At 31.7% G+C, this 14440-nt stretch overlaps 1 protein-coding gene across 2 annotated transcripts in view; it reads right to left on the bottom strand.

Annotated features, from left to right (window-relative positions):
- The window catches only part of LOC118196349 (kinesin-like protein KIF12), a 245419-nt gene that overhangs the window by 60195 nt on the left and 170784 nt on the right, over positions 1 to 14440 (bottom strand). For both annotated transcript variants that reach the window (XM_085813456.1, XM_085813455.1), the window contains exons 12-14: positions 13216 to 13291; positions 11342 to 11405; positions 7179 to 7271 (exon numbers count right to left, since the gene is read on the bottom strand). In XM_085813456.1, coding sequence (XP_085669582.1) covers positions 7179 to 7271; positions 11342 to 11405; positions 13216 to 13291 — 233 coding nt within the window. The remainder of the gene's footprint in view (positions 1 to 7178; positions 7272 to 11341; positions 11406 to 13215; positions 13292 to 14440) is intronic.

The following is a 14440-nucleotide window of genomic DNA, read 5'->3' as shown; positions in this document are numbered from 1 at the left end:
TTTCCAGACTATTATATCTGAAAAGTACGAAAAGCATTTCATCTACACCATCAGCTTCTTACAAAAATAACTGAGGCTCATCTCAGTTATTTTTATAATATAGTATGTGTGTATTAATAAAAGATGCTGTAAATGTAATTTGCTGTACAAGATAATAAACATGAGTGTCGTTAGGATTTCTAAATATATGTTTGAACAATTATGTACAAAACATTCCTTCAAATTCACTTGAAAGAAATGAAACGAAACTGAAAAAATTCAAGAATCAGTAAAAAGCAACTTTTTTTTATATTTGGATGATATTTTCTTAATGCTATGTTTAAAATCACAATTTCTTAAACTGTTTGTTTTAAGTATACATTTATACTTCTTGCAGGGTTAAAGTGGCCCTAAATCAACATAATTTATTATATTATAAATAATGAAAATTGTACATTACTTATATAAAGAGAAACATAAAGTGACATAGTATGTTAAGTTAGGTTTGCAAAGGTAATTTAAATATTTTCATTGTGCAAGACTTGTATGCTTAAGAATTTTTCAATCTTGGTGTTATTTATCGTATAAAACATCACGATTCAAATAAAAGTACTATTTTGTGGTATAATTCCATTATAGGGGCCGTAGCAAATTGCAGCAAAAATATATGCGCAAAATCTAACGAAAGCGGCGATTTCACACCACGTAAATTTAAATAGTTCTATATTTGTAAGTCACCGCCCACACGATATATTGATTAGGGAAGCTGACTGCGATACAACAAGGCCTAGGCTCAAATTCCGGAGAAGGCATGGTTATAACTGCTGGTTCCTTCATAGATTTTTCCGCACACCCCTATTGGTTTATTAGGTGCCTCCATAATAAAGTGACCACCACCTGGCCTTAGTTGTGGCCAAGCTGAAGGCCCGCTGTTGGGGGGGGGAAATATTTTTAAGTCGCCATTGGAATACTGGTTTATTTTTTTTTATTCTTTTTTGATTATGATATGGATCTAACAATTTGGGAATTGCCCAATGACAAAATGTCTGCAATATAATTTTTCCAAAGAAAAGACATCATTCATTATAGAATATTATGATCGAAAAACCACGAGATGAAATTATGCTTTAGCGGTAACTCAATAGCAAAATGGAGGTGCAGGAATGAACCTGTATTCTGAAGAAAGGATTAAGAAGTCAGATATTGGATCGAAGGAACAAAAATCCCCTTCCTTATAACTGATAGGCAGGCTCACCTATTTTTAGTATCAAGAGATGACATCTATTGAATTTTGTGAACTCCAACTGAAGATGAACCACAATACAACTGTAGACTGGAAGATATGCGTGAGGTGTGTGCCATAGCTTTAATTTCTCAGCCTAAGTTGAAATTCGGCGGATGTGGAAAAAATTATGAAGCAGACAAAAGCCTTTTCAGTATAAACAAGAATAACATTGGACGTCTTCTTCTGCCACAATGGGTTTTTGGTGGATTGTGCAGAGAATCAAAAGAATGTTTTAGTCGCTATTCCAGATCGATCGGTGAAAACCTTATGGAACATCATAAAGGTTTGGTTTGGTTTATGTGATTAGAGCAAAGCCTCGAGGGCTATCTCCCTAAGGGAAGAGAGGCCTACGTGGAGGACTTTCTAAGGGAAACTGGCTTGTATACACGTTACACATAGAGAAAACCATTAAATTGTCCATACAGCCAGCCCGTTTGTGGGATTCAAACCTCAGACCGAACTACCAGTGTTCAGCGACTTTATTGCTCGGCCACTGATGTTCGAACATCATAAAGGAAAATGTCACAGAAGGAAGCATTATTTATACTGACTACTAGAAATCATATAAGTTGGATGAACTGCGATATGCCGGCATTGAACATTTTACTGTCAACCACAACTAGAATTTTGTGGACCCCGAAACGGGGACCATACGCAAACAATACAGCGACTGTGGGGCAGCGCTAAATGCCGTAATAAACACCATCGGGGCACATTTCAATTCTCATTTGTCCGAGTTTATGTATAGACATTTGCAAAAAAAAAAAAAAAAAAATAGCTGAAATCTTTTTTTGCGATGTTGCAGGATCTTAAAAATTTTATGCCTCCCGTTTAATTTCACTTATTTTTAACCCTTTTTTTTTTTAATAAATTAAATTAACAAAAAAGTGTAATATATGAAGCTAACCTTCCATCAACTTAAATTAATAATCTTAGATAGTTAGTTACAATAATGCTTTCTTACAGTTACAATTAGCCGTTTGTTTATATTAAATTATAATAATAAAGTGTAAAGTATTAGTGAAAGTAAACTTTCATCTAAATTAAAATAATACTCTTAGATAGTTATTTTTTATTATTATGCTTTTCTTGAGTTAAGGTTACTATAATTATTTTGGCATCAACTATAGTTTTGGTGATTTTTTGCGGTTCCTATAACGGAATTGTACCGTATTTTTAAATGAAAATCTAGTTATTTAAGTCCTTTGTATCTATAAAAATACATACTGCAGTTATTTACTTAAGTCATAAGGCCCTTTTCAAAAGTTTATGTCTAATTTAAAATAATTAGTTAATGTCAACTTAATCATATATGTAATTATTGTAAAATCGTGGTGTTTAAAATGCTTTTCGCTACTGAAAAAGAGTGTTTTTGTTATAACTTTATAGAATTAAAAATCCCTCAAAGTAGTATATTTATAGTTTAAAATGTTTGTTAATAAAAATTTATTTATTTACATGATGTTTCTAAGAGTGAAGTAAAAAAAAAAAAAAGATTGCTTGCTTATTTATATTCATGAAGGTATATTTCTAATACAAGTAATAATAACTTTTGAAAAATGTTTCATGATTCGGGTAAAATCTGGATATAAGGGCCTTTACAGCAGTCGAAAGAATGTCGTTTCTTTTCAAATTGTATGTGCTATGTTCAAATGCATGATTTATGTGAATTCAATCACAAATTTGATTCTGCTTTGATCTGAGTGTTTCATGATTTTTTGCTGTATTGAAGAAAATTTTTTGGAAATTAGTTAATGGCATTAAGGTTCTTTAAATTAGTGTGTTCAAGATTCGCCGTATATGAAGAATCTATTCATGCACATTATGTTTCTGAGAATAAAATCAGAAAACTGTTATCCTCCTTATTTATAAATATGTTGGTAATTTCAAATGTAGGTAATAATGGAACTCTGATGTAAATAGAATTATTATAAAAAATGTTGTATGATTCTGACAAAATTTGAATGTAAAGGGTTTTTATATCATTTGACACAAGGCTGCGGTTATTCACTTAAATCAATTAGGCCCTTTTCAGATTGTATCTGCCATGTCCAAATGCATAATTGATGTGAATTTAATCACAAGTTTGATTCTAATATATGGAGTTTTTCTAATTTTGAAGAAAGTGTTTTGGATATTGACTAATAGCATTAATACTCTTTCAAATAATGTAGCTATTATTTAATGTAGAGTTTATGTGAATCTATTCATGCATGTTGTTCCTGAAAATGACATCATTAAATACCTGTTTATTTATATTCATGAAAAAATATTTCAAACTTAGGTAATTATTTATTACTATTGTATGTAGAGCTAATATAAAGTGTTTCGCATTTGTGTTAGAAGTTGGATGTTTGAAGTTTTTGCTTTGAAAATTATTTCAAACCTTAAAAACTATGTCTTTAGTATTACAAAGTTTGCTTTATCTAAGTGTAATCGTATAACAACTTAGGATATATAATTTAGATCTTTTATGCTTGTTCTCAGCATTAAAAATCAAGTTATGGTTATATGCAAAAAAAAAAAAAAAAAAAAAAAAAAAGAGAATCTTTTCAAATTATATGTCTAACATTCAGATGTTTGATTTAAGTAAGTTTATTTGAAAATGAAACTGAAGAAATTTATTACTTGATACTATTATTAGTATGCGGTGTAGCTGAAAATCAAGTAAAAACATTTTATGATAAAATTTTTGTATCCGAAACTGCAAGATAATTTTCTTTTTTCCCTTTTTGTAATTTATTATGTACTTTTCTTTATACCATTCTATTAAAACTTGTTATTGAGTTCTTACATTCCCTTATTTTTCAAGTGTTAGAATACTATATGAAATTTTTCTGCGGTATAATTGATTTTTTAGTAAAATAAAAATTTATTTTTGATTTGTGCAATTTTCTTACTTTATGAAATCACAAAACTTGTTTAAGAACTACAAAACTCGTTTAAGAACATCTTATTACAAATAATGTTTAAACATTTAATACTTCTAAAATCTAAATTTATAGGTGATGAAAGTATAAATGAAGAAGTACGTCATACTCAATTAATCACACTACATAAGAGAAACATTTACGAAAGTCAGTAAACATGTATTGCCACTATTTCATTATTATTTTTTTTTAATTTGCATTTTTAAAATTCTCTAAAATGGGGCATAAATAATATAACAATAGAAATAAAATGACTGCATAATAGGTATATAAAGCGGTTGAAATCTGATGTAAGAAAGTTAATTTTACTATATTATGTAACAATGAATTTCAGTCATGAAGTTGGAAGGTTTGTTTAGAAGGAGATTCTGATATAACCCTAGAGCTTCTGTGGAAGTTTCTATTGTTGGTCGTGAGGCATTCCTCCTTAAGGCAGATATCTGTAAAATACTTTTCCATAATCCAAATAATCCTAATCCCTTAGTTCTCAGTGAAGGTATTCCTTCTGTTAGGTAGCTAGCACACATTTCATCATTCTCAATTAAACTAGCAAACCTCTTTAAATGTAATAGCTTTGATTCCCATAGAACATTTTAAAATTTAGGAAAATATTTTTTTGTAATCTACATGAGCATTAAAGTTATTTATATATGAATGGAAAATACTCAAATAATTATTCCAAAACTAAATAAATATGATTATGGTTAAAAATTCTGAAATTTGTAGGTTTTTTTTTTTTTTTTTTTTTAGTTTGTTAAAGATGTCTTCAAATCTATCCATAATAAAATTATTACTTTCAGGTTAGGTTAACTACATATGGACTATCTGCCTAAGGGAAGGGATGCTTCCATGGAGGACCTTTCTTAGGGAAACTAGAACCCAAAATATTTATTTTTAATGACAGGAATTTCTCTTATTTTGTTCTCAGAAGCACTATCATAATATTCGAAAAATGTCTCTTCTGCCTAGTGATGGCTCAGAAGCTGAACGTGAATGTTTTCACGGAAAGAATTTTAATATTTAACTGTTCAGTTTTCATTGTTCGCAATGAACTCTGTCTAAATAGCAGATCTTTCATTTTCAACATTTAAAACAGTTATCATATGCGTGAAAAATATTATTTATATATAAAGTGAAAAAGGAACCACTCTCACATTCGAATTTTCCGATAATTGATAGAAACAACGCCAAGTGGCGCATAATAGCCAAATGTAGTAGCCCAATGATCATTTGAAAATAAATACATTTCACTATGTCCGTGAGCATGCGCATAACAGGCCTTCCGTAAGGAGCCGCTCACAGCCATCCCTGTTTTGAGCCGCTAGTGGAATCTCCCAATCAAAGGGAAAAAAAAAAAAAAAAAAGAATCTATTTCCTCCCACTTGTGGCTATGCCTTGTTGGATGCCTCCAGGGAGTGGGGTGTTGAGGCGTTTAACTGTGTATGGCAGCCTGGAGCTAGCTAGGTGCCCCTTCCTCCTTGAAGTGTTATTGTGTAAAATTCCTGCAGTTTTCCTCTAATGAGTAACTTTCATTCGACAAATGAATGACTAATTCTTATATCTGATTAGCTGCCTCTGCTCTATAGTTCCTTTTGAAACAGTAAATAACATATTTTGCTATTATTTTATGTGTAATATATATGTATTGTTCTAAAATGAAACGTAGCAGTTAAATTAAGAAAAAATTCTTTTCAAATGTTTACTCAATTTTGCCGCACGTTAACGTCGACTGTAGGTTTTTGGAACCTTCAATAATTTTGTGAATGATGGCCGCTACTGAATTTGAAATTCTGTTAATGGATCTCTAATCGGTCATCTAAATCTTTGTGAGAGCTTCCTTTTGCGGAATTCTGATTTACTTCAATCACAATCTATCGGCGTAAGATACAGATTCGCAAAAATCTTACGTATTACAAACCATAAGTTTCCACTGTTTTAGTACTAAATTCATACGCGAATTGTATTTTACTTTCCAGGTTTCAGAATTTCAACTGGTATAAGCATGCATTTTAAACTACTTTGAAAAATATGTTTGCTGCCTTAATTTTCGACGACTGAGTACTTCCATATGTTTCCCCACTTTATAATATAATTTTTAATACCTAAAAGAGTGAGTTTTGTTTTATTTTGATTCAAATGTATGTTTATGGGGCTCTGTATCTTCAGTGCTTAAAGAATGATTCTGTTACCGCCAGTTTGAAGAACGTTTTGATTGTTGATATGCTTATTTGTGAGTGAACATATTATCCCTAACTACGGTTGACGGTTTGCGTTAAAACATATGATACTACGATGCTTTTGTAGTTTCATGTTTCGCAGACATGATACTTTATTCCTACTAAAACATTTTAAAGACAGACAGAAAACAAAGCTTTTTTTTTTTTTCTTTGTTAAAAACTCCTGAATTTAGAATTGATCTAAAAGAAGATATTAATAGAAAATGCTGAGTTATTATTGCTATTATTATTTGTCTCTAGCCTCCCAACCGGTATAATGGTCAGCATCGCTGACTTTCGTGCCGAAGGGCCAGGGTTCGAATTCCGGAGAAGGCTTGGATGTGTATAAATGTATAGTGTAATGCGGCATGGGGCCACTCTAAATATTCGGCGAGCCGAAAGTCCTCTCGAGAGGTTGATGGTACGGAAAGAGAGGTGGAAGACTCTTGCACTCGTCCCCCCAGGATGCTCTCCATCAAAATTAGGGACTGTCACTTGTATGGCTTAAGGCTGTTGCCAACGACAGGCGTAAACTTGCGCTCCTTGCCCCGAAGAATTTTGTGGACTTGGGCTGACTATAGATCAGACAAGTGAGCATTAGCAACAACAACAACAGCAAGTGCAACAATTGTTTATCTCTGCAAGGTTAGTGTCTACTGCATGTCGGTTGTGAATATGGGTTTTTACTTTTTAAGAAACAGTTTTACATTTTTTTCTAAATTTGGCGGCTATATAATATGAACACACGAAATTTTATCAACAACTCACCTTTCTTTTTGTAGACGTTCGTTCTCTTTATTGACTCTCTCCAATTCTCTCGTCAACAAATCATTGGTGAACCTTAACTCTGCATTTTCTTCCCTAAAAGAAACAAATATCGTGAATTATAAACTCCCATAATGCATACAGCAGAGTGTGAATTAATAGCAATTCAGTAACTAAATAAGATTTGATAAGTATTGATATATGGACTAAGCAGTTTCAATTAGTCATACAAGCTTACGCATTACCAAGTCAAATTACGCATTTAGAGTCAGAAAGAAAATGTTCAAAGTTTATAAATTTCTGCTCTGAGTAGCTAAGTTGCCAGGAGTATATCTGCCGTGGATAAGGATATCTTAGCTTCATTATAAAAAATCAATTTTTACATAGCGAATGTAAATTTGGTTCGAACAAGGATCATGTGCCGATTTGTTGTAATGTTATTACAGCGCAATTTTGCTTATATAAAAATATATATTGTCAGCTGAATAAATTGTACATTTAAAAATGTTTTTTTAGTTTATGATTTAAAAAATGAATATGAGACATAAATAACTCATTTTAAATAAAAAATTCAGAGTACTTTACCTTTGGAATTATTGTACATAGGGTGTTTACACGTTTTTAGAACAATCTTAATAAAGAACTATAAAAAAAGCAAATGCCTTGGAATAAATGTTTCTGGCAACAGCTTAGTATTTGAAATGATAAATATCATCCTCTACATTTAAATTCAGTTTTCTATCAAAATGTCGCGTGTAAACAAGTTGTGGTTTGAAGGATATGTTTTTGCGCTATCGAAAGAGAAATATGCGTATTCCATAATACCAGAACGCCCTGAAACGTGTGGTATTAAAATTTGTAAGTGCAAAATAAGCACCAGTCCTAATTGAGAATTAAAAAACCTTCAGTCGTTACTTCATGGAAAGAAGACTCCAAACGAATACCCGGAAACAGTTCTTACTGTTTTTAATGTTTTAAAGTCAAATTGTTGGCAAAAAGAGAACATCCGATGACGCAGAAATCAGTAGCAAAATCTTGAAATACATCTGTAGTAACAATAAATAAAATAATAAACGAAGCTTTACAATTAAAATAAGCTACAGAACATAATGTTCACCAGTTTTTATTTAAGCACGTGGCTCAACGCAGAAAAATTTGAAGAACCTTGTATGAAAACTATTTAGCGCGACATAAAAGGAAATGTATTCTGATCCTTTATGAAGCATGGGTTACCTAAATAACAGCAGCAAAAAAATGTCTATTTATTACCGAAAATGAAGAGAAAAAAATTCACAGACTTGGTCCCATCAATGGCAAAGGAAATTTTAGTATGGGTTTGTGATTGTGACAGGATTTTCTTAACAATGAGAAATTAGAAATAAGAGAAAGGGGAAAATGTTAAAATCAACTCGATGTTCTGAGAAATTTTTATGTTTGATATTTACAGTAAAAATTGCATTTCTTTATTCCAATAACTTTCGAAGAGTGAAACTTCAACAACACAATGTAACAAGTCATACCTTGGAAAGTACCACTGCATTCTTTGAAAAAAATGGAGACTGATACAGGTATTGTCTGCATACCTTTTCATGTATTCCTGCAACATTTCCTGATGTTTCACCTATGGACTGCTGTGTCATTGGTCTTTTGAAAAGAGCTATTTCTAAGCGCGAAACCACGGCGATGGATGGATTTGGGAAAGTAATGGAAAAGGAATGGAAATCAATACCCCTAGAAATTTTACGAAAAGTCCTATCGTTTAATTCACAATGTAGAGACATAGTTAAGAAAAAAGGCCATCAGATCGATAATTTAAAAGAAAATACTTTTCACATTTTAACATTAATTAAACGGTCGCTCAAAACAGTCCCTATGAATATATATATGTAATATATTCAGGAACATAAATTTTGATGGTGAAGAAGTGTTGATCCATAATGACTAGGAAATTGGAGGCGAATGCAGATTAAATCTTCAGTTTTATTTTCAGCAACATGCTACGGCTACACACAAGTTTACATTTTTGATAAATTTGTAGCAAGAAAGCAGCAGCAGCAGACAGACAACAGTCTAGCTAGGCCAAAGCGTGGAAAGGAAGTGCGTAATGTTCAGGATGAAATCTCAAGACAGACTGAGTTAGTTTTGGTTTTTAAAGCATTTTGATTGGATAGTTAATATTGCTGTAAAATTATTATTGGCTGGTTGAGTTTTAATTCAATTTACATCGTCATAATTACGTAAGAGACATATGACATAGATTTTTCTAGAAATGACGCAGTGCAGAGAGAGGTTACTATTTTTAGAATAGAGAAGGGAAATTAATTTTCGCTACTAATTTAATCTTTTTGCATATTCTTTATTCTTCTTATATATTGTTACGAAATGTTCAGGCGCGGTAAGATGGCTCCCCCGCAAAGCAGTTTTAGGGTTGCCATAAAATGGCAAGGAAAGGCAGGGTTACCACATTTGGCGAGAAATCGCCCATTTGGCGACAAAATCGGCAATATACCATGGACGGATGGAGAACCTTCTGGAACGAATTCTTACCGGTTTAGCCCAGAATGTTCTCGAACACCAGCCGAAAGCTATATAAACCCTGCTGGTCCGCAGTCAGTTAGTGTGCCTCGTCTAGCGAGCCGTGCGGAGTCGATCGAGTTGACAGCCGGGCAACGAGTGCCGAGTGGGTAGTCGAGTGCACCGAAGGAGTCTCTTAGTGTATTATCGAGAGAGCGTGTTGAGCTCCAGGAACGACTGAACCGAAGAGTCGGGAGCTGTGCTCTGAGTGTCGTCGAGTGCATTGCGAGTTGTAACGTGGAGAGTCTCGAGAGTACGTGGAGTTCCGAGAACCACCAAGCAGAGTCGGGAGCTGTACTCTAGTGCTTTGCCGTGAAGCTGTCTCCACCATGATAGCCTGATAACCTGGAGGCTGTGTCGCTGATCGTGTCAGCTTGTTTATAGTAGTTCATAGACGACTGCAAACATGCTTCGGAGCTGTCCTGACAATACTGGCCAATTAAGTGTGTTTCGTTACTTCCTCAAGTAGTGTCGTCGTTATTCACTCCAAATCCACACGAACGCCGTACGAACCTGAAGACTACAATAACGTAACAACTGGTGTCAGAAGAATAAAAAACGCAACAATATGTATTATGGTTTTAATGAGTCCAGCTAGTGTAATTTCACATCTGCAATTAGTAATTTACAGTAATAAAGACGAAGAACTGCGTTTATTGATTTTAAATTGCCTGATTCGTTAATCATTAACAGACAAATTAAATTTTAAAGGTAAATTGGATATCTTTCGTTTTGCCGAATGACAAAACATTGGCTCATGGGAGATTATAAATATTTTACTTCAGGCAGTGGTAACACATTTCTTTGAAATCTTTGAGTTTTTTGATTAAATTAGAAAGACATACGTATATTATACCTTACTAAGTGGCAATACGTTTCTTTGAAATTTTTGAGTTTCTTATAAAATCTGAAATAAATACCTTTGTCGACAGGCATCAAATTGCTTTTAAATGCTGAATTTGTTAATAAAATTTCCTTAAACTCTCACAAAATGTGAAATAAATAAAAAGCAAATTTGAAAGTCAAAATTCGGTCTTCGAGGTACATATACTATATGGGTTAAATATTATGTGTGTTCAAAATGTGGTGTTTGTAGGTGTCGCCGTTTTCCCACAAATGGGAGGAACATACACTTAGAACGTGCACACAGATTCTTCATTATTTGCTAATGAGATTAATAGGACATAATCCCGCAATGTTAATTTTGTAATACTAAACAAAGAGAACATATTGTTATCATTTACCAATATGTTTGCATTTCCAGTTTATTATTTGTAATTTGCTTATGATTCTGCTGACAGTATGTTTATGATTTCTAATAAAATTTGTTTACGATTTTCTGGATGCATGATATTTTATAATTTTTCCATCTGCTATTTCCGAGTTAACCTGGTGCAAGCAAAAGCATGCAGTGTTATTTCAAGAATACATTTTATAAAAAGTTGTACAAAAATTCAAAGCGTAGGTAAACTTTGTACTTTTTCCAAAATTTCGAATTAAAGGGCTTTCTTAAATGTAATATATTTAAAACTTCTTTTAGTCAGTGGATACAAAGAGCAACTACTGAAAAAAGCAATATGCAAAATCCATACCTTAAAGATTCATTGTCGTTCATATACTGCTGTAACATAGATTTTACTTCGTCAGGCTTCATGTCTGCAAAACAATTCAACGATTTTGTAAATGCTAGAAATACTTTATGGCGTTTCAGAGAAAAAGCGATTTAATTCTTGGAAATTTAATATCTTAGATTCATGAAGAATTTTTAATTTCAATTCAGAAGTTAAAACCGTTTGAAAGAAGTATTAGAATACAATCACAGTTAACATGCGTGTAAATAGAACGTAAGAAACTGAAAATTAATAGTCTGTCGTGTCTATAGTAATTACAGAAATTTCGCATTAAAAAAAGGAAATATTTGCTATTCGTAAAATTCATAATGGCACTGATTGCACATCAAAAATAAAATATCTGTATACAATGTAAATAATTGAATTTGTATAAAAATATAATTATATTGTTTCAGATTTTGTACATAGATAGATAATTTTGGCGAAATTATATGTGAAATTCTTGTATATTTCTGTATAATGCAACATGAAAAGCTTAAGAGAAACCATTCTCTGCCGAACAAATACGAATACAGGGCAAGTCTATTTAAGATTGAGTAAATGGCAATCCCGCTAATTTGGCGAGATATCGCCGAGCTGGTGACTATTCTTTGTTGCCAAATTTGGTAATTCGTCAAAAGTTGCCAAAAGTGGCGACCAATTGGCGACTTTTTGGTCCGGTCCCTGTATAATTCTGTAATGGATATTGTAATTGATTAACTGCAATGATTCCTTTATTAGCTGTAACCGTATCCGGCCCTCATATGCCTTCCAGTAATTTCGAGAAGCAGAAAGTTCTCGACCACCGGGGGGGGGGGAACTATACAACCTCGGTGAGAGCATCAGTTTCTCAGTTGCGAGTTGTTAGTTTAGAGCTCTCGGATACTCAAGTTGGAGTATAGAGATACCCGCGTTTTGCATACCCGTATGCACGAAACAATGTGTTTATTTATTTATGATTTAAATCTTTATTTTTTTCTCCTAAGTATCGTGAACTTTTTCAAAGGCACTCTTGATATTAAAATAACCAATTTACGTACATTTCCTGCGGGTTTCGATATTTTTTTGAAATCCTAATCGTTTTCCAGCTATCGTAATTATGTTACATCTTAGAATTAAGCAATTTATAACATTCTTGGAAAAGGAATGTTAGCATAAAAAGTTTTAAATTCGTATTAATTTTGATTTGGGATAGGCTGCTATTAGGTGTGCTTTTCATTTTCCAACGAATGAAATACAAGAAATTTTTTAAAAAATGCATCATTCATAAATTACTAAAAATGACTTATTGTTAATGCTAAACATGAGTACTTTTAAAAAATGTTTTTACCAAAAATAAAAAATAAATAAATAAATAAAATAAAATAAATTAACTAAACTTCTACTCTATATATTTCATTTGTTTCTTTAAGAATTTAACGCTTTATTACTGTGCTATTTATTACTATTATTATTTTGTAATATTTATTACTATTTATTTAAAAATATTTAAATTGCATGAAAATTTTACGATGTAATTTTGTACCGTTTTATAACATAAATTTTGTGTAAAAATTACGTAATGTAAATAATAATGAGCAATAACATTTTTAGTATTAAGAAACATATTCTTGGAGACTGCCACTTGTTGAAGGAATAGCAAACTCTGAATAGGGTAATTATTTTAATCTTTATATTTTGAAATTTAAAATTAAAATTTGAAAATTTTTGAACGACTTATGAGTTTAATTGAAAATTTAGATAAGCAAAACGATTTCTATCAAAATAAACCCAAATACAATTTTGACCATTTTAGATACATGTTAAAAGTAGTATTTAAACGGTTTAGAGAAAGATGGAAACAAGGTAATTCTTACCATCCATAGTTATGTTTGCTCTTATAGGAACAGCTCCTTTGTTGTTGTTTGTCAGTAGTCCATTGTCCAAATGTAGCTGAAAAGATACAAGGGAATTTAAACCTCAGTTTAGCAAATGGTGTTACGACTGTGATTGAGATGTGTTAGCTAACCTGTAGCAGAATTTGGAGAATAACGTCTTTGATAAACATTTTATCACGTGATGTTTTATCACATTTATTATTCTGAACAGAAATGAAAGAAGTTACTGATATTTTCCAATATTTAATAACTAAAATGTGTTTCCCTATATAGTGAATGGTATTTTATTGATTACATGTAAAAGTGTAAAAGATAGTACTTCCTGAAGCTGTGAATCTTCTTCTTCTTTTTTTTTTTTTTTTTAAAGTATAAGATATTTAGATACCGAGCATAGTATATTATAAATATTATATCAGTATAAATTACAAAATAGAACAGAAAAAATTCAATGAAAAAAAAAAAAGCATTATTTCGAGTCTTATTTTACCTCAAATTTATTTTTTACCACAGAAGCTGATATCGACATGCTTTCATTTATACCATTTATATTTATCACCATATTTTCAATATTTCTTCCAGTTTGCATCAAATAAATGCAAAACCTGGTACTGAAGCTAAAAATGGTAAGATGTATTTCTTAATCTGTCTTTAAGTATAAAATGCTTCAAAATATAATGTGTTATGAAGCACAGAAAAGATTAAAAATTTAATTTCAATTAGAAAATTCTTTCATTATTCAAGCTGTCTTTCATGATTTGTTCCCATAATGTTTTATGCACTTTTTCTACTGATTTCAATTAATTTAGTTTGCTATTGTGCCTCCATTTTTTAATCATGTTATAGCTTGAGATTGTGTGTTTAAACGAATTCCGAGCTGTTATAATTAGAGTTATTTGAAACTTAAGGAAGGAGGAGATATAGAATAAATTGTAGGTCATTATTGCTTTCTTTCTTTAATTATACAAATGTTTCTTAAATTTACAAGATTTTGCCTTAGTTCGAAATAAAATAACTAACAACCGACTACTTAGTAGTTAATTATTAGTTATTTTATAAGGTACTTCTCATGTCTTCTTAGCTTTCCTTTGTGGTGTAGTGGTCAACACACTCAGAGTGTATTCGAGAGAACCGTGGTTCGAGTTCCGGCGAAAGCATTGATAATTTTTTATCTCTTCTGCTTTCAATAATTACCTAATGCCTCTAC

This window comes from Stegodyphus dumicola, chromosome 3 (genome assembly GCF_044657685.1).
Source record: "Stegodyphus dumicola isolate Sdum_Otavi_A_Nest chromosome 3, ASM4465768v1".
Lineage (NCBI taxonomy): Eukaryota > Metazoa > Arthropoda > Arachnida > Araneae > Eresidae > Stegodyphus > Stegodyphus dumicola.
Note: the sequence above shows the minus strand (reverse complement) of the source record. Positions and strands in the feature narration are given on the sequence as shown.